Below are 24,028 nucleotides of genomic sequence, written 5' to 3'. Positions count from 1 at the left end.
ATTACAGGAGCCAAGGCGCTTCACTACAGATGAAAATTTGGGTGTGGAAGGCGAACCATCAAATATTTGGAAGGGTTGTTGCAATATGGCTCGAAAGTTCTTAGGAGATTTTCGCTCTTACTTTCATCATCGCATGTTCCTTCCGTCGTTCGCCGGGGCTTTGCTTTATCTGACTGTTTTGTCCTTCGCGGGACAAATGGTCACCTGGCTCTTGGCAGAAGGCTACGATTCGACTCAAATTTCCGTTGCGAGAACCTTGTCCGTGATATTCGAGGTGCTCGCCACATGGGTTGCGCCCTGGCTTATGGGAAAGGTCGGAGTTATTCGTGCCGGTATCTGGTTGGCAAATTGGCAGATTGCTTGCTTAATAGGCGGAATAGTCATCTTTTGGAGATTCTCGAGTAATCCTTTCGTCTCAGCATCAGGCCTTGTGGGCGGTGCAATTCTCAGTCGCGTGGGATTGAGAGGGTTTGATCTTTGCGTGCAGATTATTATACAAGAGGTTAGTTGATACTAGCGCATTGCTTGACTTAATCCAACTCGTTGAAGCCTTCAATACCACGCTCCCGGTGGCTGACAAGTACTACACGACAGGGCGTCGAAGCTTCAACTCGAGGGTCCTTCTCCTCAACTGAAGCTGCATGGCAAAACTTTTTTGAGGTTTGCTCTTACATTTTTACCATCGCTTTCTCGCGACCTGATCAATTTAAATGGCCGGTCTTGATCAGTGTGTTTGCAGTGGGCGTTGCTGGCTCCGTCTATGCCATTTTTGTCCGGATCCAACGGGGACATTTGATACACCTACCCAACTTCTTTTCCCAAGATTACCGGCGATTCTGCAGGGAACGTGGCCACGAGAGCATTATCTCGTCTTAAAAGTTCTACCCGGTTTGCCTCACTTCATTCTGTTGGCGGGTACGCCTTGCACATTCCAACACACACACACAACTTGATATATCGACAGTCACAAAAAGCTCAACTTCTCCATTGTACTTTTTTATTTACCAAGATAATGTGAGCAGGTTTTTTGACATATCACTCATGTTCGTATCTTTACATCTCATCATGCGACATAATCCGCCTCGAACGAGAGGTCTTTCCCAAATTGAACTTTCAAGAGATTTTATGAGATTGTGTAGTTCTTTGTGTGCGCCGTACTGGTCCGTAGTAAGAAGACTGATCCTCTCGTTCCGGAGGATTTGATTTTTTGGAATGAATTAGCGAATGGGTTGAAAGAAGTTCTAAATAAGTCACCGGAATCAGTGGGCGCTGGGACAGGGTGGGGGGTACTAGGGCTGCAATCGAAACACCGAATCACGCCCGGGCGAGCACGAAACAGGTTTCCACAGCCGGGATAAGAAGAATGAGAGATCTGAGGAGCTTGCCGGAAGCTGGATACGGCAGCAAGACAAGGCCGCGTTTCGAGAGGAGCGGGCCAACATAAGTAATCGACAAGCAGGCACCGCGGAGGTTCCACGGTCAGGCTTTTAGTTCATGCCGATGGCTTTCCTCATTGGTCTATCTTGTTTAACATACATGACATGACTTTTGCTCACAAATTTGACTGTTTATTTACACTTTACATTCCTATCACCCTCTTCTTTTCATCGTTTCAAGGCCAATGTGCGCGTCACATGCGTCTTCCAGTATTGTAGCACTCTCAGGAATACTAATATGCCGGGTGACTTTTAAATATGGTCTAGTGGATCTTGGCATTAGGGTTTGAGAAACAATCGAAGAGTGGACACCGATTTCCGGAAGTACTGTATACTTGGGTGTTCGTGCTAAGTTAAATTGGGTTCGCGATAGTTGCTTCAAAGAGGAATGCTGTTCAGTGCCTGTACACAGTGAACTCCATGACAAGAAAAATCACGTAGGCAGCAAGAAGTACTAGGCCAGCAACTCGGTGGGATCCCAGAAAGACGATCGCTAGGAGGGACAACGAGGATACCCAAACTGTCACAAGATCAAATAGAACAAAAGTATCTGACCGATCGAGGGGTCCTCCCGCCACCGCGACAATACCGACACATAGCGTTAGGAGGAAGATATTACTCCCTGCTGTTGTTGCAACAATTATGCCTCCCTGTCCACGAAAGCCACTGAAAATAGCAATCAACTTCTCTGGCAGAGTCGTGGCAAAAGAGATCACGGTTAAGCCAAAGACAGTTCCTGACAGATGCAGAGAATCAGCGATGGTACCTGCGCTGCGGGCAAGGATATATCCCGACAAGGAGAGCGCTAGCAGTCCAATAATAAGTTGGAGGACATGATGATAAAGCGGTCGCGGGAGCTTTTCGTCCTTGTTCACAGATGCATTTATTATTTCATGGGGCGTGCTCGTATCTCGTAACAGAGGAGAAGCCTCTGAAACTGACGGCCTGGCACTCTGCCCTAGTGTCTGTTCATCACCAACATCGGTTGATTCATCGTCACTTTCACTGTCCGACAGCTGAGGCGGTTCACTGATACCTCTGTAAATGGCATATCCAATAGAGACGATGTAGAGTGCAAAGAGAGCGATGAGAAGCCCACCGGTAACTCTATTCAGCTGTTGAAAATATGCCAATATGACGAATAGAGTGGTGACAAAGAACAGGAGCGCAGAATATATCTTCGCGCTACTATCAAAGGGGGCCCCGCCCGGATGACATAAAAGCCCCAGCGAAAAGGCACCGAGGATGTTAGAAATTGTAGATCCCATGACGTTGCCTAGGGCTAAAGGGGTGCGACGTTGTAGGATTGCAGCGACAACGACAGCGAGCTAGGGAGACCTTGTCAGCACCGACCAGACAGAGGGTGGAACTCGAACCAATGTACCTCTTCATATTCGGCTCCAGCAGTCAAAAGGGCAATAAGAGTCGGTGAGATGCCCAGTCGCTCTCCTACGATCACAGTGTGATCGATGAATTTATCCGCACCATAGTCAAGGACAAAGACCCCGGCAATGAACGCTGCCGTGTTAAAAAAGAGACTGTCCCAATCCATTGCATAGGTGTCGGTATATTTAGTCCTGCACAGCCGTAGCCTTCAAGTATTGTATCCCAGGGAAACCAGATGGATGGTTGTTAGTAGGCGGAAAAAGCTTGATCCGTAACTACTGCCGCTTTAAGCTCACAGGACAAATTCTGCAGTCTTTTTTGACTAGGCTTTAGATGCAAGAGCGCGACTAACACTAGATTTCGTTGCTTAGACGTCGAACTTATCCCAAAAAAAACCGACATCCCGTTAAGATACATCGTGGGGTTTTCGAGTAGGTGATCGCATAGAGCCTTCTAGCATGCTAGAGTGATGCTTCGCGGTCGACCACCTTTATTAGGCGGTGCTTTAGCGCTATGGAACGCCCTGTATATTAGGAGAGATTCTTAGGATGGTACGCCGGTTACAGCCAGCAGCCCGTGCCATCTGCGACACAGATAGTTCTCCTTTGTAAATCATTGCCAGAGATAAACTCATGCTTTGGAGGGAGGGGCTAGGTTTGGCGCTATTCTAGGGTGACCGCTTGTGATTGATTGTTAAGATTACCCCGTAGTGTACACACGGGAGGTGGTGGTTTTCAAGGTGAGGGTATAGAGGTGTCAGATGTATTAAATTTACACGCAAATACACCGGCTATAATGCTAGGTAATATATGTAAGAAATAATACATGCCTCACTGACAGGAATATTCCGAAAAACTCCCGATATATACTAGTATGTCCTAGCATTGGGGTTTGAGAAACAATTGAAGAGTGTAGGTGGTGACACCAGTTTCGAGACGTACTGTAGCATAGTCGCTCCATTTGCTAGTCAAGAATACATTGACGACGGCAGCAAATGATGGTCTCTGGCTTGGCGCCGGTGGTATTTGGGTGTCAGCCTTGCTTATGTGCTTCCTACCCAGTGAGAGAAGTAATCGGCAAATATATTAATTGCGCCGTAAGCTTACGCTTCTTAGTACGTTGCTGTGCCTAACAAATCAAACATAGAGATGTTGGGAGATCAATGTCAAGAATCATCGACATACTGTTTCACTTTGAATTGTGAGCATGTAGAAGTTCTCACGCCTTCAACCCCTAGAGAAATCTATTTATAATGCGACCGAATAAATTCAATCCATTCATCCGGGGTACTAGCTGTGACCTTCCTATATTTGTTTCCAGAGAAAGCCTCCAACATAGGATTGAGAGCTATCTACTGAGGATGCTGACCGGAAATTGCTGTCTGAGGCAAGGAGCTTATAAGGACGTCACGCCTGTGTTGGCTCTCTTTCCTCTAGAGCTACGTGGCTTTCATTCTTCGCGCCTTCCTTTCATTGAGATGACAACTTTTGTTGGGATCCGATTGATCAATCTCAAACCTTGTGTACTGTAGATGTCAAGACATACACGTATGCTACAGCAAGCTGCAGCACAACTCGCAGCATGCATAGTCCAATCACAAGCACCTATTCTATCATTCACTACTGCATACCGGGGGCCAAAAGTGCCCTGATCCGTTGCGTTGGGTTAACAACGGACTCCGAATTGCCAAGCCGTGATCGCCCCTAAGTTGGGACTCCGGCACAGGAAAATCCCGGCACATCATATCCCTGACCGAGTGTTCAGTACCTGATTGATCACAATGCAACAGATACAGTTCTCTAGCCTCACACCCTTGCCTCCCTCGGTCTCCCAGGAGACCATCATCGAGAAGCTTCACGATCATGGAGCTATGATCGAACAAAACCCACTGGTGATCCACTACAAGCGGTGTCAGCCGCCAGCAGATGCACCGCACGATGAAGCCCTTCGCACCTGGTATGAGCTGACCGACCGGATCGTTTACATCCCCGGTCTGCTCTATGGGAAGATCCGGTATCGCGCCAGCTTCGAAAATACCCCCTTGGGCCTCAAAACCCACATTTATGCCCCACTGGGGGTTGACATCCGGAATGAATGGAGTGTCTCCGAGCGACCGCCCGGTGAATCGCAAGATAAACAAGGATTATATCTCCGCGAAGAAAATGATTTGCGGTGCCCATTTGGAACGGCATTCTTTGTGCGCAAAAACGTCGAACAATCTCACTCGACTTTAGTGGCGCGGTTAGCCAAGTGATGGAGGGGCAGTACTCCATAAGCTATGGCGGGGCGATAATTTGTCATTCTGATGCAGTTAATTAGCCAATTAGTGAAGCTGACAAGATTTGGAATTTACGAGGATTTGTGGAAACGGGAAAAGCTCCCTAAAGCCAATTTTTGATATGACGCAAGGGTACTGGGTACCTGGTCCCACCAGCGTAAAAATGCGGGCGACGGAAGTAGTTGTGACCTGCAGCGAAGCTCAGCATTTCCCAAGGGAGACCGACTGTTAAATAGCTCTTCCTCCCCTCCCCAAAGGTCCCCAAAGCTGAGAACCTTGCGAGAATCAAAATGCCTCTTTCCGGACACTGCCTTTGCAAAGCCGTCACGTACACCGTCGACGTGGACGCGCCCCTCATCACCGCCTATGACCACTGTGATGACTGCCAGCGTCAGAGCGGTTCGACCTACTGTACATCCGCCCACTTCCGCCTATTGAATTCAATTTGCTGACTCTATTAGCCCTGGTCACCGTCGTCCCCAAGGACAAGCTGACCATCAACGGACCTACCAAGAGCTGGGCTGGTAAGGGATCTTCCGGTCACGCTGTCCACCGCATCTTCTGCTCTGAGTGTGGCTCCCCCATTGCTCATGATCCTGATGCCGCCCCCGAGATCATTGCCCTCAAGGCTGGAACCCTGGACACTGAGATCAAGAAGACCCTGAAGCCGGTATGTGCAGCACATCGATTGCTGGTCACATATGTGACACGAGTTATTGGATTCGAGCTAATATCTTTTCGTGTAGGACACCGAGATCTGGACCGTCAGCAAGCTTCCCTTCTGCCAGGAGTCCCTGGCTCACCCCTTCAAGAACATGCCCGAGTAAGGATGAGGTACGAAAGGAAATGGGGGTGTTCTATGGCTTATCATGAGAAATGACGATACAACGAAATAGCCGAATTTGTCTTGTATTTATCCAATCATGCTTTCTGCTGTACAACCTTGTCACAGCCCCACCGCGTAGAGTAATAGCTGAAGTAGTATCAGAAGCCTCGGTGTATTTCGGATATCAATGGTGGAAATATGGTGGCATCGACGATACCTTAAAAGGTTGCCAGTACTTCGTTAGCTTGATCTAAACCCACTCGAAGTGTTCACATTCAATCATGTCTACCGGGGTTTTATTCATCCGCGACTCACGCACCAACGTGAACTATGAGATCCCAATCCACCGCAACGCAATACGTGCCACCGATGTACGAAGAATCCAGGCTTCCTCAGTTGGGAGCGATCGGGCAGATCAAGTTGCTCATGGATTGCGTATTTATGACCCGGGGTTGCAGAATACCGCCGTCACAGAATCGGCGATCAGTTTCTCGTGAGCAAAAATAACCACGCGGTAGATTATTGGCTGATATCTCCACAGTGACCATGAACAGGGCCTGCTTCTGTATCGCGGCTATACCCTAGAGCAGCTATGGGAAGCCGACTTCGAAGAAATGTTCCATTTGCTAGTTTGGGGGACTTTTCCAACTACAGCCCAGCGTACAGAGCTGCAGCAGAAGCTGTCGCGACACATGCAGGATGTTCCTAATATTGTCTACAAGACCATACTCGGCTTCCCGTATGATCTGACTTTCATTGCAGTACTTTGTCTCCTCGTCGCATTACAGTCCTAATGATATGTGCTTGAACATAGAAAGGAAACAAGCCCACTTCCACTGATCATGACTGGACTGTCCGCCTACTTGGCATGTGTAACAGATGGCATTCCAGCCTTCAACGAGGCATCTATGTACCAAAGAGACATCGAAAGAGCCGACCAGATCATCCTCAAAACTGTCGCGACCTACGGTGTGATATTTGCTATCGTACGCTGCTACCGACTAGGCTTAACACCTGAATCGCCCTCTATGGACCTACCCTACTACGAGAATATTTTCAAAATGGCACGCCTCGTCAATCCAGCCACGAACCTGGTAGACCCGGGCAAGGTATCCTGCTTCCGTCGCTTCGGCACTCTCAACGCCGAGCACGGAATGGCCTTATCAGTCTTCTCAACACTTGTCACAGCATCATCACTGACCGACCCCATCTCGTGTCTGATCTCAGCGGTAGCCGCCGCCCATGGACCATTACATTTCGGCGCTACAGAGTCTGCTCAGCGTACCCTTCATGAAACCGGAGAACCAAAGAATGTCCCGGCTTTCATTGAAGAAGTCAAAGCAGGCAAAAAGAAGTTATTCGGCTATGGTCATCGGACCTACAAGGGCATGGATCCGCGCGTGGGTCCTATTCAGAGTATCCTGAAAGATCTAACCCACGTGGACCAGCCACTTTTGAAGATTGCTGAGGCTATTGAGAAGGCGGCCCAGAAGGATGAGTATTTTCTATCTCGGGGGTTGTATCCCAATGCCGACTTTTATGGGAATTTCGTGTTCACTGGGATGTGAGTATCGACTACTTTGGATTTCGTGGCTTGGGACTATCTGATGGATGTATCTGCTAGTGGCTTTGAACCTGATATCATCCCAGCTGCAATGCTTGTCCATCGTATCATGGGAATTATGGCGCATTGGAGAGAGTACACGGGTACGTCACTTCCACTGATAGCAAATACCGATGAGTTCCTAATTGATGAGGTGTAGTCAATCGGGGTAAGCTATTCCGGCCAACCCATATCTATACTGGTCATGTCGAACCTTTGTTGAATCCTATTGCGAAATTTTGAACTGGTCAAATTCTGCCGGAGCTGAGGTCAGATATCCGACCACTTGAAGGATCAATGACGATAGTCACTTTTTAGTTGATCAAAATCTATCGCAAATATATGCTGTGGAAGATTAAATCTTTAAAAGGCTGTGTATTATGCAGCAAGGTCTGCATAAGTATGTTCGTATGTTGGCTTAGACTCGGTAAAAGTAGTACACACGAACGGTGTATTTATTATCTAAAGTCCCCATGGCTTTTGGCAACAAATTCTTCCTTCACACAAGTTAAATAATCTGTTCAAACAACTATGAGGAACTCTGACACTCATCAAGCACCTCTTCACGGGGAAGAGGCCAACGACACGACGCCCTTGTTACAGACCGGACCTACTGATGAGCCCTCTTCCGTGTTCACACCAATGCAGAAGCGCCTGATTATCTTAACTGCAGCCCTGGCATCTAGCTTTTCTCCTCTGTCAGCAAACATTTACTACCCATCTTTGAACTCACTTGCAAAGGACTTGCATGTCAGTCCATCTCAAATCAGCCTGACAATCACTTCGTACATGGTATGACTATTTATCCCGACTCCAAGATTGCTTGAGACTGCTACTGAAAATCATGTCCAAGTTATGCCAGGGCCTTGCTCCAATGTTCACAGGCTCACTAGCAGATCGAGGAGGTCGTCGACCAGTGTACATCCTATGTTTCGTGATCTACATTCTCGCCAACATTTCCCTCGCCCTACAACACAACTTCCAGGCCTTGCTGCTCCTTCGTGGAGTTCAAAGCTGCGGTAGTAGTGGGACGGTTGCCCTTGCATCTGCGGTGGCAGCAGATATCATAACATCTGCCGAAAGAGGCCTATACATGGGATTCACGTCTCTGGGAAATATTCTCGCACCATCGATAGGACCAATCCTTGGGGGTGCCTTGAACAAGTATCTAGGATGGCAGGCAATCTTCTGGTTTCTCGCTATCGCATCTGGAGCGTTCTTCGTACCGCTATTGCTGTTCTTTCCAGAGACATGCCGGGCGATTGTGGGCAATGGGTCAATCACCGCAGTCGGCTGGAATAGTTCAATTTGGTACTACACACGAATATCTACCCCAGCCGCCCCTCCCTTTACGTTACCGAGGCGTCGTAGCCAGACGCACAGTCACCGGTCAGCTTTACGCCTGCTCTTTCACAGACCCGCCGGACTAATAATTCTGTCGAACGGTGTTGTTTTCGCCAGCTACTATGCCGTTACGACTAGCATCCCCGTGCAATTCGAGAAAATCTACAATCTCGATAGTTTCCACATTGGCCTTTGCTTCATCCCCGCAGGTCTGGGCTCTTTGTTCAGTGCAACTGCCAACGGAGTATTAGTTGACTGGAACTACCGGCGAATCCGCTGTCGAGCGGGTCTAACGGTACACAAGGACCAGAAACAGGACATCCTCGGCTTTCCAATTGAAAAAGCGAGGTTGCAGATTGGCTTACCAATGACGGTAAGCTGCCTTGTCATATGTGAATGTCTCAAATATACCATGGCCAGGCTCTGACTTCCCATTCTAGATACTTGCGTCGGTCTCCATTGTGGCCTACGGGGTGTTGCTACCTGTGGAACCAGCTCTTCACGTTTCCCTGTTGCTTATCTTTGCAATTTGCTTTTGTATAACAGCAGCGTACAGTGTAATGAACACTCTCATCGTGGATCTGTACTACGACAGGCCGGCCACTGTAATGGCTGCGAATAACCTTGTTCGATGTTTTCTTGGCGCTGGTGCTGCGGCAGCTGTCAACCCCTTGATTCGGGCAATTGGTGTGCAATGGACTTACTGTCTTGTTTCAGGTACTGTGTTGCTTATCACCCCTCTTCTTTGTTTGGTTTATTTCCGAGGTTGGAGCTGGCGTAAGAAGCAAGCTGAGGTTGATGTACAACAACGGATTGTATATGGGCAGCCAGACTAGAGGCAATGGAACCTATATATTTGGAACCCGAGAAGAATGGATAGCATTTATGAAGTTATTCGTCCTAAATCACCTTTTATCTATCACATTTTTCAACCTTTTTACCTCACTTGAAAGGAAGGATGTCGAGTCTGGTAGTAATTCTGTACATGCTTCTTACGGTGACTGCACAAGTCAGTTCCCATTTATCTCTTACTACCAAGATATTACATCTTAGGTACCCTGGGTGCAAGTGGATGGAGCCTGGCATGACATTGGACATTCTAGGTATGATAATAATTGAATAATTGACACCAATACGCTGATAATGGCTCAGAGACCACAGTGGTTCCCGAAATCAGCGGCAAGGACCTCGATTACAACAAAACATACCTGGCCCTGTTCGTTGACCTCGACGTTATAATGCCCAGCACGGGTACAGGAACAGTCGTTTTACACTGGTATCAATCAAATCTCTCCAAAAAGTCCACGAAACATCATCCTCCGTCTCATTTGGTTCCTGACAAGGACTACGAGGATTTCCCGGACATTGAAGCTCCCTACATTCCCCCCCGTGCCCCGCCAAACACACAGCACCGTTACGTCTACTTCCTGTTCGAGCAGCCCCCAGCCTATTGTTTCCCACATTGCTTCGCACAGATATTCCCACAGACCCCGGAGGCCCGTGCAGGATTTGATATTCCAAAGTTTATTCAAGCTGCCAAGCTGGATTCCCCCCTCGCCATGAATTATTTCGTTGGATGGCACGAACCGACAAGCGGAGACCCTACATCGGCGATGCCGAGTGCAACAACAACTTCCTTTCGTTCTGTGAACTGTCCTACAAGCTCTTCTAGCTTCGTGGCATGATGGAGAGGGTTATCTAGACCACTCATTGGGTATTGGGTCGAGATAGGTACGGCCTATCTAAGCTATAATTTTTGAAGCTTTGTACAGCTGTTGTAGGGTTCCAGCCTCTGGGGAAACATGGACATGGTTAAAGCTGCAGTTGCACAAGCATTGGATAAAATATTCCAAATCACTTATGCACCTCAAAAATTGTTACGGCATTATGTATCTCCTAGGTTTCTTTTTTTCAACATGTTTCGGGCATTGCGTGCCGGTCTCGTTACGCTCGTAGTGGTTGTGAAGTATTTTTTTTACAAGCTGTCTGATCGATATATTGTCTTTTTTTCGACAGAATTGAAGTTATGGTGGAGCAGAACCTCATTTTGGATAACGGACTACCCAATACACAAATCACCCATTTTTACCCATTAGTAGAAGTATGAATCGGTTTATCTTATTGACCCGTAAGTATGCGCATAGGTTATTAAGATAAAGAACGTATTTTAGCTGGTGGGCCCCATGAACAGGCCGCTCATACCCTGGACCTACAGAGTACCGGCACAACCACGCGGAAAAGTGTCGATGGGAAAACTCACTGGCGTATCCCTCGTGTATCTATAGTTTAGCTACCTACTACGCAAGGTAAGGGAACAACCGTTAAAAGGAGATAATAATACAAAGTGTTGTGATAAACTGGGTTCTAGACACCGAAGCTGTCAATTGGAAACGCTAGGAGCATTAAAAGTGATTACGGGCCGCAACAAAGCGGTGTATTCTTTTCTGAAATGCAGATATTTAGTTCACCATCTACAGTATAGTTCCTTTATTAAACACGAGGGCAACTTGGTACGATTGCACCTTAGAAATACAACGCTTCACTGCTCCCATTAACGCCCATTCTCAGTGTCCCTTAAGGTGATTTATACAATATTTTGCAAATCCTAGTTAGCTTTGACTAGGGGCTTACGGATTTAATAATGAGAGATTTTGCTCGTTCTTGGGGCTTCCCGAACGGACTATGCATGTTATAACACCATGTTTGGCGTGACTATATATTGTGTAATAGAAGCTTTTAGTCAGACGGTTGAGCTGTTTGGAAAAGCCTTACTAAGGCAAACGAACAAATTCACATACCGTTGGATGACGGTTCCGCCACTTGTAACTGAGTCCCTGCTTGTCACGGGCTTTATTGAGGTCTCCAAGCATTTCCATCACATATGATTTGAAGGCTGAAATAGGAAGTTGTTCTGCCGTCTACCTGGGAAATCTGATCAATGTGAGACACTTCAGGGCTCTGCCAAATCCTGACATAATGTGGCTTACTACGCTCCAGGGCTGGAAGTTTGAAGATTTTACAATACCGGACAAGACATTGCGGCATAAGAAGCAGCCTATTTTCAGTCCCTTTAACTTCAATCTCCTGAAATGTTCTTCATAGATTGGCTTGGAAAGTCACTAACGCGGTGGCAGTTACGAGTATGCAAGGTACCTTCACGGTACTTGTGTGTCGGCCCCGAAAATGGGTGGGACAGAACAATTTGTCAATTAGGTTCTCTGCATGTAACTTAAACTGGCCTTGGCAGTCGGTGTGGAGGAATCTCACCTTGAGTTGTGGGTAGAGAGTGGGCTCGATAATGCCAGAAAACGCGGTTGAAGGCGTTGTTGGACAACTACAAGCTCTATCCGGTGATGTGCAGACTACATCAGTGGACCCAGGATACAAATATCCCTAAGAAACCCAGACAATTGCCAGATCATAGCCATCATTACTCAATGATTTCAATCACAAGCCTTGAACAACGAACTTTCTTCGAAGGATATTGTTGTATCCTTCGCATACCTTACGATGAGATCGGTGACCCCTGATTTGGATCCTTCCCAAGCCACCGATGAGGAGCCCAGTCGGAAGATGCGCGAGACTTGCAACGCCTGCCAAGCAGCCAAGATAGGCTGCGGGCACCAACGTCCCACGTGTACGCGATGTGAGAAGCACGGGCTCGAGTGCATATACTCCATGTCTCTGCCGCTAGGACGACCAGCCAAGAACAAGACCAGACGTTCTCGACCGGTCTCAGGCGAGCAGTTGAGAGGTCTTCAGTCGGGTCCTATTAATCGCGTGGTGCGGCAGGGGAAACACGGAAGGGAATCAAGGAGGAGGCGACAACAGAGTCCAAGGGTATGCAGAGACCCGGTTCCGCCACACAGGAGCGACTCGAGCGCCGAGGAGGTTACATCCGAGGTTGGTGGCTCGCAGGCGACTGGTTGTACAGAGATTTCGGCAGTTGGATTCTTTGGTGAGCACAGACTGAGACCTGGAATATAAATAGACTGACCATAACTGGGTTCTATAGAGACTGGTGACCCTATCGGAGACTGGATTCTGGAGCAAGAGTGCGCCATCGCACGGGGAGCAGGACCTATCGATTATTCAGGGTTATTCCACAACTTGACCTTGGAGAATAGGTGCATTTCCAACACTCCCACGTTCCACACAGGATTCAAATCTTTGTGCATTCCGCGTACTCACTTTCCTACACAGAACCAGGGTCTTCCCGCAATCGGCCCAATGGCAGACGCATCTCTCACGATTCACATTGTGGATAGAGGATTGAACTTTGCCAAAGTAGCTGCACCAAATACCCAGACCACGGCATACTTTCCAGGTGTATTATGCACGACCGGGACTTTCATTTCAAACGACGAAGAGGCGTTCCATCCGACACAGGACCCGTGGAGAGTTCCTGGGATGCCCCCCAGCAACATCTTCTCGAGCCCCATGGACACTGGCAGCATGGATCAATCTCTTTCGTCAGAAGAGAGCGGCCCAGAGTCACTCTCTGAATGTACCTCTTCTCTTCGCTGTGATTGCCACGAACTAGCATCGAGCGAAGTTGTTCGAGCCCTTGAATCAAAGAGTACCCGGAGGATGCTGTTTCACCTGGGAAGGGTGCAGCAACAGGCAGAGAAGATCCTCGAATGTCCCTTTTGCAGCGTGTCCAAATCCCGGGCTAACGTCTTCATACTTATAGTCATGGCGATTGACACGGTGCTGCCGATATTGGAGATGACGGCAACGTCTGCCAGTGTCAGTGTGGACGGAGAGTTTCATTCGGGTCGAGGAGAAGTGGTAGACCTCAGCCAGTCGCGCGCGTGTCTGTCTAACTTGTCATTTGTTGTCCGTAGAATTTGTAAAGTCTTGCTTTCTGCCTCCCCTTCTGACGGGCAGTTGGCTTTGGCTGAGGAAACAGACCGGCGACTGCGGTTGATTATTCAGTTGATTGAGTGATCACTGGCTGGGCTAGGTGCTGTGTAAATAGTTGAACGGTTGAATGCACACGGTCAGGGCTTTTCCCAACACTTCTCACAATTGCAAAGATTACCACATGATCCTAGAGGCAATGGATGCATGGCAACATTTTTGACCCAGGATGGAGACTGCAAGCCTTCTCCATGTCCCAGGTCACAGCATGACAGGCTGCGAGCGGACGGTTTTAAATCTCAGTGTCTAGTGTTGTCAAAAAGGATCTCGTGATCTATCTTGAGTCATGTACAATTACCCATTGGTTCATCAGATATGTGATGCAGCATCCCAAAGGACTCTGAGACATGATTCCCCTCTCTGGCATGAGACAGTTTGACGAACATCTCGAACTGGGCCGAGGGTCTCAGGCGGCTACTTAGGATACTATAAATCAACCAGAAGCTGGCATTAGACCGATGCGGAATATATTGAACTAGACCACATAAAGCCATGCATTGTAATCGGACCCCGGTTGGATTCCATACCAAATTTACACAAGGCTCTGGATGAATAGAAACAAGAAAAAACTGCCCGTGTACCTCGGTTCCATCTTTCAAACTCCACCACCTTGTCCGTTCGATCTCGACCGTAGTGAAATGTTAATAAATTCTGCTGACAGAGCTTTATTTCGGCCAGGGCTTTGCAAAGACTCCGGTCCATTGTCCCCAGCCAATTACCTTGCCCTCCATAGCATGTTTGATGTCATTTTTGGTAGTTCCTTCGGGAGACTTGAATTTCAGTGACGCATTGAGAGCGACGATCGTGAAGACGTAACGGTGCGAGCCGTGGCCCAAAGGTGCACCTGCACCGGCGTAGGGTGTTCCCAACATGTTTGGAACAAATCGCCAACCAGCGGTGGTCTGGCGGGAGATTTTGGCGTGTTCATCGGGTTTGATGTCTTCGGGACTGGCAGAGAGGGTTGAAGCCGGAATCGCCCATAGGAGCCCGTGATGAAAGACGAATAATGGGATTGGTGCATCTAGGTCCTCACAGATCAGGACATACTCCTGGACCTGCTCACGACAGGTTGGGGGAGTCCACCGCAGTTCAGGGAGATATCCTCTGCCGTCGTCAGCTAGGCAAGAACAGTGAAGTGGCAGTTTCGATCCTGATGGACCGCATTCAGGGGATTCAAGGGTCATGTTCGGTTCGGGAAATTCTTTGAAAGCCGGCGAACGGATGATTTGGTGGACATCATGGCCGCGACAGGCGTATAACAGTCGGCCGACGATGAACTCGAAGTAATGTAAAATACCCATGGATATGTCGTTTGTCAGCATGTGAATGTATTTCTTTTGAATGCGAACAAAGAGAAGAATAGAAAGGCAGAAAAGCTGAAGTTCATCTGAAACCCGGCCCATTTGGGAAGTAGCCCTGGACCGGCCCTGAATCGGGATGTGCCCATTATTGCAGTGATTTGGTCTTTTTTGGGTGTTGTTCAGCTGTCTTGGGCTATTGCCAAGATTTATATACTCCGTTCGATTCCTACTTTCCGTAAACTGTTCATCGCGTGTCGTTCAAACACGAGTCCAAGAAATAAATTTTGTGATAAACTGAACACCCGTGCCGGTCTCACCCAAACTTTTCACACCGGTCTATAAGCCTCTAAGATAAAAATTGAGTGATTAAAAAATGTGGTCGCTTTATATTCGTGACTTCATCTGAGACAACTGTCTCATCTCTAGTAGTCTCTAGAGCAAATATTATACACATGTGAATCAAACTAATATGTCCGAGAGTTCACCATTTCATCGGACAGAACATCTATAGAATGCTTTACTGCACGGTGTTTGGGAGCGGGCTTCCACAAATCGCTAATAAGTTTCAGCCACCACCTCCCTGCGCAACCAGTCGTCGGTCTTTTGTTCCTGGGCCATTTGAGCCTCATCTTGCCCATCACAAGCACCACGGTGATAATCTAAAACCTCAAAGTACCTTCAAATCATCAGTACAACCTTACCATATATATAGTGAGTGGACTTACATCTTAGTTTTCCACTCCTCCGAGGATAGCTCCGAATCGAGAAGGGACCAATCAAGTTGCCTGTCGAAGACAGGTTCATCTTCGGGGTCAGAGTAGGTCGAGACATATGGGTGGGCGAGGGCTTCTGTCGTTGTGATTCTTTTTTCCGGGTCGATGTCGAGCATCTTCTCCAACAAATCAACGGCTATTAAGGTCAGTATCTGTAGAAGCTGAGGAGTCGATAAAAACGAAAGACATACCTTGAGGGTCTGCATCTCCAAGGATAGACTTAAGTGGTCGGCGCTCTGTTTCTGGTAGAGACTGAACAAACTGCAGCGTCTGAAGTTCCTGTCAGTGTCCGCCCATCTCAGCTTTGGTGGTATACATACAGTCTTGCTGTAAACTCTCTCCATAACCTCTTTAGGAGGTTTACCCAGCATCTCAGTAATCAGAGTAAATTGATGCACATGATCCTTTCCAGGGAAGAGAACCCGTCCGAGAAGCATCTCTGCCAAGATACAGCCAACGCTCCAAACATCCACAGCGTGAGTGTATTTCTGCCAGGTCAACATAATCTCTGGTGCTCGATAGTATCGTGTGGTGACATAACCAGTCATCTGGTGGTCTTGTTCTCGAGCCAATCCAAAGTCGCAAATCTTCAAGTCACAATTGTCGTTGATTAGGAGGTTGCTGGGTTTGAGATCGCGATGGATCACACCGGCAGAATGGATGTATTTTAATCCTCGCTGGGTCGGTCAACGATGGTATCTTTACGAGTCGATTTGTTGAGACATACCAGTATTTGATATGTGAAGAACTGTATGAACTGGCCCTCCAATGGCTTTTTAGCCGATTGAATAAGCTGGTGGAGATCTGTCATGACACAGTCCATCACAAGGTAACTGCAATGCATCATCAGTATGATTTTTCAACGCTGAACAAAGCAATTTGAGCCTTACAGATCCTCAGATGGGGAGATGAAGATATCGCGCATGTTGATCAACTACTTCGCATTAGTTTCCGCCGCTGAGACGTTGTGCAGCTAGCAGGTTCGACATACGTTATCATGCCGCAGGTTACTGATCAAGTGAACCTCACGATACGTGCGCCTGGCCACAGCAGTAGATGCAAACGGCCTGGCTATCTTTTTAATGGCGACCGTTTGGTTAGTAATGCAGTCTTTGGCCGAGCTTTTAACCGTCAGCAACTACTCAATGCCGTTGTGCGATGGTTGGTATATACCAGATAACACCAGAGACGCCAACTCCTCGAGCGTCTAGGTCCGAGTATCGATTTGTAGTTTCTAGGGTCGTACCCATGATTTCTCTTTTTATAAATGTAGCCATGATTGAGAGTCAATACAGTCCATGAATTGGGAATGGAATAGCGGAGAAGAGAAGAATGTGCGATTCCGATCTTATATCATAGACCGAGAGCTCCAAGGTCAGTTACATCATAGCCGACTACAACAACAGATCATTTCGGACCGGTTTGCCACCCACTATCACGATGTCTGATTGGCTTACAGCGTGGCAGAGTCCCCGCTTTTCTATCACCCCATATATCCAGTCTTGTCTGGAGAGCCCTGCGACAGTCGGAATCCGTACCCAACCCAATCACAAAATGACATTATTGGATCCCATCCACTGTGGACCTGAACGCGTTCAAGGCTGATAACTGCACCCCATGGCAAATGAGCTCCGTCAATTATACCCACGGGATATAACCAGTTTTGAGCCAAACTCTACGTAGGAGTTGTTTTACTGATGTTCCATGTTCCCTGTTCAAGGAAGACAGTACATGTACTCCGTACATAATGTCATAGATGTACGTATGTGGGCGGTTTATCTCCCTGGTGAATGCTTTTGTGGTTTCGAGCGTGTCGATCTAGAAGCCCTGGTGGTTCCAAGGATCTGTGAGCTTCTAAATATAACTTGACACGGGCGTGTTATTAAGGTGATGCCTTAAAGCAAATCCTCGTCCCTTGGGGACTGCAGATGTCTTGGCGCTGGCTCATTTACCACTCTATGGGGAATTAGAACTGCTAATTAGAGCGCACTGGGGCCAATATTATTTTTGAAGCTCTTCTTTCTCTTTGTCTCGTTTTAATCTTTTTATCAACAGATCCGCGCCCAAAATGATTCAAGAGAACTTGCTATGAATATTTCCATGCCATACCCCCCCCCCCACGAAGTAATGCCCCACCATCGCGCGCCCGGGCCAGCATCATCATATACTAGCATCGACAAGCGCAGTTCGTTCTCTCCCTGGTAGGATCAAATTTTGGGCAGTGGGCCAACTCAAAAACACCGTTGCTAGCGGCTCCATTTGAGAAACGTATCTGTGCGAGCTGTATGGTCACTACTCCATGCTAGCCAACCTCTTTCTCGATTCAATCATGAGACAAATCCGACCGATAGCCATAAAACTCCCCAGTTTCCTCCAAAATTAACGGAATCTCATCCTCAGCCAACGAAATGAATGTGTTCTTCTCCAAAGGCCGCCAACCCAGTTTCCGAAGTCGATTCGCGCGATTTCTGGCGTTCGATCCCGCGATTGCAACGGTGGACTCCCCAAAGAGATCATTGTAGTTTTCGAATGGGACTGTTTGAGGCTCAGGGCCATCAATCCGTCCTTCTATCGCTAAGAGTCGACCAATCTCGGCTGCGCAGTCTCCCCAGGAGAGCTCTTCGCCATTCTCACAGAAGAAGTATGGATTCTCCAGGACCTCATCGGTAGAGGAACGCTCCATCCAGTGCAACAATGTCATATAGCCTCTCGCTAGATCCTTCACATGGATATATCCCCAGACTGAAAGTCCGCTTCCGACCTGACCTACGTACCCGTGTTTCAGGGAGTATCGAATGTGCGTGGGCAATTGAATCGACAGACGCTTTTCCCGAGTGCTAACACCATAGATAACAGGAGGAATCATAATGGCAATCTTAGCAAACTTCGCCAGAGCCTGACGCGCGCCAACAATTTCCAGATCAATCTGCCGATGCGGCGCATCCAATCTCAACGTATCGATCTGAGAAGGTCGTTCATCGTCATAAATGACATTATCCATATATCTTCCCGCAGCTTTATCAGCCAAAAGTGAAGCACCACTGGTGTGGATGTAATATGTCATGAGCCCTTGTTCAGCCCGTGTCCTAATACCATCAAGAACCGACTGGACGGATAATAAGTGATCTGAACTTGCGGTGTGGAAGACAATATCACTAGCAGCAACCTGGCCCCTGATCAATCGCCCGTCGTCCAAGGTTCCAATGACGGCTTTGACGCCTAGCTTGGTAAATTCCGCGACCGCGCTATGGCGACGGACGAGAGCGGTGACTGCATAGTTCTCCTCGAGGAGGTGGTCGAGGAGCTCTCCACCGATGAAGCCCGGGCCGATTAGGAAGACGGAGAATGGCATATCAAGAGAGTGACTTGGATGGACTTTCGGGGGTTCTGGAACTCATGTTATGTTGTAAGGCTTGGTGACCGCAGATTGACGTATCGGCAAGTCAAACCAGTGGAATGCCCAGAGACCCCATGCTGTGCAATGCTGGTACTTAATAACAGTAAACGAACAATAGTGAGGCACTTCTTAAGCCCAAAGAATAAAGAAGACCTCACTATTTGTATACAGTTGTGTTATACTTCAGGGCCGAGTTCCTGCCGATCCCTGACGTCATCAAGGGCTATACACCGAACTTCCGCCCGCATCCGTCAGTTCCGTTTGTACCTTTTTTGCCTTGGGGGAAACTCCTTGGAAAATTACGTCCCCCCATGCTGTCCTCTGTATTTGCCGCATTTCAGTCTCCGACACCCGAGGGAGTACAACAGCGACCCCCGCGGTATGCCGGCGAGGACACAACCCCCACGAGCCGCCGGGAGATCCTTGGGTGGTACTCGTACGGGATTGCGGCTGAGGTGTTCGCGGTGTGTGGCGTAGGTTCGTGGAAACTTCCTCCAATGTATAAACAAATTACTGATCGGCATTAGGATCATTCCTTCCCCTCACCCTCGAACAACTGGCCCGGGAACGCGGCGTCCTACAGACGAGTCGCGAATCCTGTGTTGGAGCATCATCCGGAAATAGCACGCAGGATGCAAGTGGCCAGTGTGTGGTACCTATCTTGGGCCTGGAGATCAATACGGCCAGCTTTGCCATGTATACTTTCTCTTTGGCAGTGCTCATCCAGGCGTTGACGTTGATATCGTTCAGCGCTCTGGCGGATTATGGTATGATTGAGAGGCTGAACAGCCAACATAAATACAAACAGTGGACGTGAGAGTTAATGATATATTTCGAATAGAAAACAACCGCAAGACATTGCTGATGTTTTTCGGATTCGCGGGATCGATAGCTAGCATGTTATTTGTGTTCATCGCGCCGCCCGTATATATTCTGGGTGCAATCTTGGTCGTCGTCGGCGTGACCTGTCTCGGTTCCTCATTTGTCGTGCTCAATTCTTTCCTTCCGGTGCTTGTCGCAAACGACCCGTCACTCCAGGACGGTAAAGCCAACGAAGGGGCGGAACTTTCGAGCTTCGACCGCGAAGACTCGGATTGGAATGCATGGGGTGACAATGATAGCTTGGATGGACTAAATCCTTCGGGCGCGCAAGCGCAAGGCTCGCCGGAAGGTGGCGAGCACAAGGCTCCATCGTCATCTTCGCCAGAGCTGCAGCTGTCCACCAAGATCTCGTCCAAGGGAGTCGGTCTCGGGTATTGTGCAGCGGTATTCGTGCAAATAATCAGTATCGTGCTGCTCATCACACTATCCAAGACCTCGCTCGCCAAGGTATCGGCAACGCTTCCGATGCGCTTCGTATTGCTGCTAGTCGGCATCTGGTGGGCTGCATTTACCTTCGTGTCTCGCCATTTGCTGCGGGCTCGCCCGGGGCCACCCCTGGACGTCTCCACCTCTGGAGGCAAATGGCGGGCATGGATGGGACTGGTCAGATTCGCGTGGAAGTCCCTCTGGCAAACCGTCAAAGTTGCTGTCAAGCTGCGCGAGGTGCTTCTTTTCCTGGTTGCCTGGTTTTTGATCTCCGACGCGTTGGCCACCGTCTCTGGGACAGCGATCCTATTTGCACGCACCGAACTGCATTTAAGCACGCCATTAGTCGGACTCTTGTCCATCACCGCCACGCTGTCGGGGATGGCGGGCGCATTTCTGTGGCCCCACGTCTCGCGATACTTCGGACTGCAGTCGAATCACACGATTATCCTGTGCATGGCACTATTTGAACTGATTCCTTTGTATGGCTTGTTGGCTTACATCCCCTTTATACAAAAATGGGGCGTGATTGGATTACAACAGCCATGGGAGATTTTCCCCCTGGCAGTTGTTCACGGAGTTGTTGGGGGTGGCCTGGCCTCGTACTGTCGATCTTTCTTTGGACTTCTCATTCCCCCGGGGAACGAGGCTGCATTCTATGCCCTGTACGCCGCGACCGACAAGGGGAGCTCCTTTATTGGACCGGCGATTGTGGGTGTATTGGTGGATGCGACCGGGCAAGTCCGCAGCGGCTTTTTTGTCATCGCCATTTTGATTCTTATGCCAATTCCACTAGTGTGGATGGTGAATGCAGACAAAGGCCGAAATGAAGGTTTGGCTATGGCTGAGACCCTGAAGTCACATGGACAGGAAGAGGAGGCAGAGGGGCTTCTAAGGAATGAAACAGACTAACTTAGACTAACGACTGAGCCTCGACTTAGCCTGGTAAACAGCTATTTTTACGATGCAAATGTATATGATTGGCTATTTCGTCGCCAACGGGGGCTGAATGTAGAAGTGGAGTCCGAGACTATAGAGGCAATTTTTCCCAGGGTCTTTGCCCGGTGTTCAGGGTCCGTTCAGGGTCCAAGTCAGCCGTCAGCCCCCTGGACCCTGGACCTTTCAATGGCCCTTCAATGGCTCATCTCCCCCAACAATGACGAGCCTTGGGGTTCCGAAGGCGCATCATGACGTCCTACCAGGAAGAATGATCGAGTGTGCAAACTTCAACAGGTAAACGGGCCGAAAGAGTCAAACGTGGGGAAGCATAGCCTGTAAAATGTCTCAGTTAAAAGGAAGAAAAGCTCAAGTTCGATCATATTTGACCAATGTCCGTCCAGTTCCGCCCCTTAGTGGAGATTTAGAACCCTCGGCCGATCAGGGTCCCGAGGGCTTGTTTGGATCATTGCAGCCTGAAATGGATCTGTAGTTGGCTTTTTCGAGGGAATTTGGGGCCAAAAATTTAGTTCAAATTAGACGTGAGACCTGTATAACAGAATAATGACATTCTCCTCATTAAAAATTTCTTCCATCCTCCCCATTTACACAGCACAACACCATGCTTGCAGCGGCTCTTTTCTCTCTCTTCCTCGTTGCTGGCGCACAGCCGCTGGAGCAAAGGCTGACGGTTGAACCTGTCAAATACTGCTCTGAGCTCCCAGATTACAACCCACAAACGAAGATCGCCGGTCCGTGGACGATCAACGTCGATGGATGCTATAATGGCACATCATCCCACAGCTGCAGCATCGAAGGGTTTTCCACAGGCGCCGATACCACACGTCAATTTGGCGATGAAGGCTACCTCAACGGCCTGGTAAGTTCCATCATTCCCTCATCTCAACCAACCACAACCACAGCATCAGAACTAACAGCCACACAGGTCACAATAACAAGCCAAAAAGAAAACATAAAAACCCAACTCCGCTGCAACGGCAACGAAGAAACAACTCAAATCGAAGCACATGTCCCCTACGGCTCCGGTGATCTAGCCTGGCAGCCCGTCGGCATCAACCACCACCCAGCCACAGGCCGACTCGTCTGGGGTCGTGAGTTTGAGCCCGTGCAGGTCTACCGGCACTCGATGCAGGGTGCACCGCTCAAGGGACTCTTCCTCGGCTCGAATGGTCAGACGCAGTGGGTTGTCCATTCGTCGGGCCGGGATGTTAGCTTTGTTGATTTCAAGCCGTATTGGATTCCTAGGCTTGTTATTCCTGATATGGTTAGGAATGCGGAAGAATATACGACTTTTATGAGGATTGATGGCAGCTGAGTTGGGGTGATTGTCACTTGTATTTTATTGATTTCCTTCCTTCTTCTCTTAGCCGGTCTTTTCATCTCTTCTTATACCCCAATCTATGCGTCGCGAACGGCGCTTCGTGCTCTTTCCTATTTTGAACATCTCTCCCGCTCCCTTTCTTGGAAACAGTATACTTCAGAGGTTGGAAGGATGAAGTCACTTTAGTCATAACTAGGTAAAGTATTTTTATCACGTCAGACTTCCGTCTCCTGGTTCTCCTCTCACCGTTGATCAAACCACGCTAAAATCTACCTTCTCTTCAAGACAGCCGCTACCACCAATCGGATCACCCCTTCCTCGACGCTACTCGATGCGATCAAGCACGGACTCGCATTATGGGAGACGTACTAACTGCGAAAGATCTACTAGCTGCAGGCGTGCAGCGCGATCATGAGAGTTAATGCTGCAACGTCTATGTGGCTCACACATCGCCTGGAGCTCTAGTCCAAGCCACTACGACCCATTTCTTCACTCTGTTCCTGCTGAATTCTTCAGTTCATTCAGCCCGGTCCCGTCTCCCTCTTCGCATATTGAGCACGGCACAGATAGGCTTCCACAAGTCATACTACAGCCATATTTGGGTTATGGAAACTGAACACCAAGAGCCACATGATTGAGCGGCCCCTTGAAGCACGCACGCGATAACAAGTGTCTACATCAGAGCGCACAAACCACGAAACCAGAGATGCTGGGCATGTTGTCTTCTGCAAGACGGCCATCGGTGCATGGCTCACTCACCCAGTTGTACCAAGTACCACTGGGTTTCGACATACTAGAATGTCAACGAGACCTTAACGGGAATCCGCTGAAGCCCTGAGGCTTCTATTCCTCGATTAATTCGGAGATTGGGGAGCAGATGGCTTCATTGCCTCAATTTCGCGCTTCTCCATCACTCAGTCGATCTGAAGATCATAGTTCACACCTCTTGAAGCAAGTGATGTATTGGAGAAGGGTCAGTAATTGAATGCCAATGTCTATAATCTGGAATGAGAAATTAAACTTGGACAGGGGTCTTGGTTCCATTTATCATTCTTGGAGTCAAGGGATTGCAGAGTGGGATTGCAGAGTGCGACATGAATCCCTGCCAAACCAGACTCAAATTGTCTGGAACGTCAATAATATTGACTGATCATCCCACCGGCTAAATAGAAATA

General features: G+C 48.5%; 10 protein-coding genes across 10 annotated transcripts; 6 read left to right on the top strand and 4 right to left on the bottom strand.

Moving 5' to 3' along the window:
* Window positions 1-1,831: 1,831 nt before the first annotated feature.
* On the bottom strand, window positions 1,832-2,988 carry PENARI_c015G03649 (sodium:calcium antiporter; the record flags this gene model as incomplete). The annotated part of the gene is made up of 2 exons (XM_022633739.1): window positions 1,832-2,764; window positions 2,821-2,988. 2 exons carry the CDS (start codon window positions 2,986-2,988, stop codon window positions 1,832-1,834), a joined length of 1,101 nt encoding a protein of 366 aa, XP_022486271.1.
* Window positions 2,989-4,602: 1,614 nt separating this feature from the next.
* Window positions 4,603-5,076, top strand: PENARI_c015G11253 (uncharacterized protein; the record flags this gene model as incomplete). The annotated part of the gene is made up of 1 exon (XM_022633910.1): window positions 4,603-5,076. One exon carries the CDS (start codon window positions 4,603-4,605, stop codon window positions 5,074-5,076), a length of 474 nt encoding a protein of 157 aa, XP_022486327.1.
* A 314-nt stretch (window positions 5,077-5,390) lies between these two features.
* On the top strand, window positions 5,391-5,927 carry PENARI_c015G08683 (GFA family protein; the record flags this gene model as incomplete). The annotated part of the gene is made up of 3 exons (XM_022633846.1): window positions 5,391-5,511; window positions 5,562-5,770; window positions 5,847-5,927. The coding sequence occupies 3 exons, from the start codon at window positions 5,391-5,393 to the stop codon at window positions 5,925-5,927; spliced, it is 411 nt and encodes a 136-aa protein (XP_022486443.1).
* A 280-nt stretch (window positions 5,928-6,207) lies between these two features.
* On the top strand, window positions 6,208-10,558 carry PENARI_c015G01793 (putative citrate synthase; the record flags this gene model as incomplete). Its single annotated transcript, XM_022633696.1, has 8 exons — window positions 6,208-6,419; window positions 6,468-6,665; window positions 6,741-7,490; window positions 7,551-7,633; window positions 8,086-8,321; window positions 8,392-9,246; window positions 9,314-9,560; window positions 10,026-10,558. 8 exons carry the CDS (start codon window positions 6,208-6,210, stop codon window positions 10,556-10,558), a joined length of 3,114 nt encoding a protein of 1,037 aa, XP_022486461.1.
* Window positions 10,559-12,551: 1,993 nt separating this feature from the next.
* Window positions 12,552-13,823, top strand: PENARI_c015G07386 (uncharacterized protein; the record flags this gene model as incomplete). Its single annotated transcript, XM_022633816.1, has 3 exons — window positions 12,552-12,831; window positions 12,889-13,380; window positions 13,567-13,823. 3 exons carry the CDS (start codon window positions 12,552-12,554, stop codon window positions 13,821-13,823), a joined length of 1,029 nt encoding a protein of 342 aa, XP_022486249.1.
* Window positions 13,824-14,461: 638 nt separating this feature from the next.
* On the bottom strand, window positions 14,462-15,199 carry PENARI_c015G10919 (YbhB/YbcL family Raf kinase inhibitor-like protein; the record flags this gene model as incomplete). Its single annotated transcript, XM_022633901.1, has 1 exon — window positions 14,462-15,199. The coding sequence occupies one exon, from the start codon at window positions 15,197-15,199 to the stop codon at window positions 14,462-14,464; it is 738 nt and encodes a 245-aa protein (XP_022486308.1).
* A 453-nt stretch (window positions 15,200-15,652) lies between these two features.
* On the bottom strand, window positions 15,653-17,147 carry PENARI_c015G01063 (uncharacterized protein; the record flags this gene model as incomplete). The annotated part of the gene is made up of 8 exons (XM_022633678.1): window positions 15,653-15,773; window positions 15,823-16,006; window positions 16,062-16,140; window positions 16,191-16,547; window positions 16,598-16,703; window positions 16,761-16,804; window positions 16,862-16,991; window positions 17,044-17,147. The coding sequence occupies 8 exons, from the start codon at window positions 17,145-17,147 to the stop codon at window positions 15,653-15,655; spliced, it is 1,125 nt and encodes a 374-aa protein (XP_022486239.1).
* A 1,046-nt stretch (window positions 17,148-18,193) lies between these two features.
* Window positions 18,194-19,222, bottom strand: PENARI_c015G12326 (NAD-dependent epimerase/dehydratase family protein; the record flags this gene model as incomplete). Its single annotated transcript, XM_022633932.1, has 1 exon — window positions 18,194-19,222. One exon carries the CDS (start codon window positions 19,220-19,222, stop codon window positions 18,194-18,196), a length of 1,029 nt encoding a protein of 342 aa, XP_022486403.1.
* A 356-nt stretch (window positions 19,223-19,578) lies between these two features.
* On the top strand, window positions 19,579-21,487 carry PENARI_c015G00086 (uncharacterized protein; the record flags this gene model as incomplete). The annotated part of the gene is made up of 3 exons (XM_022633658.1): window positions 19,579-19,744; window positions 19,795-20,034; window positions 20,109-21,487. 3 exons carry the CDS (start codon window positions 19,579-19,581, stop codon window positions 21,485-21,487), a joined length of 1,785 nt encoding a protein of 594 aa, XP_022486316.1.
* A 646-nt stretch (window positions 21,488-22,133) lies between these two features.
* Window positions 22,134-22,847, top strand: PENARI_c015G12392 (uncharacterized protein; the record flags this gene model as incomplete). Its single annotated transcript, XM_022633934.1, has 2 exons — window positions 22,134-22,391; window positions 22,458-22,847. 2 exons carry the CDS (start codon window positions 22,134-22,136, stop codon window positions 22,845-22,847), a joined length of 648 nt encoding a protein of 215 aa, XP_022486290.1.
* Between the last annotated feature and the right edge of the window lie 1,181 nt (window positions 22,848-24,028).

Source organism: Penicillium arizonense (assembly GCF_001773325.1).
Source record: "Penicillium arizonense strain CBS 141311 chromosome Unknown PENARI_contig015, whole genome shotgun sequence".
In the NCBI taxonomy this organism is placed as follows: domain Eukaryota; kingdom Fungi; phylum Ascomycota; class Eurotiomycetes; order Eurotiales; family Aspergillaceae; genus Penicillium; species Penicillium arizonense.
This window is presented reverse-complemented; position numbering and strand designations above follow the sequence as displayed.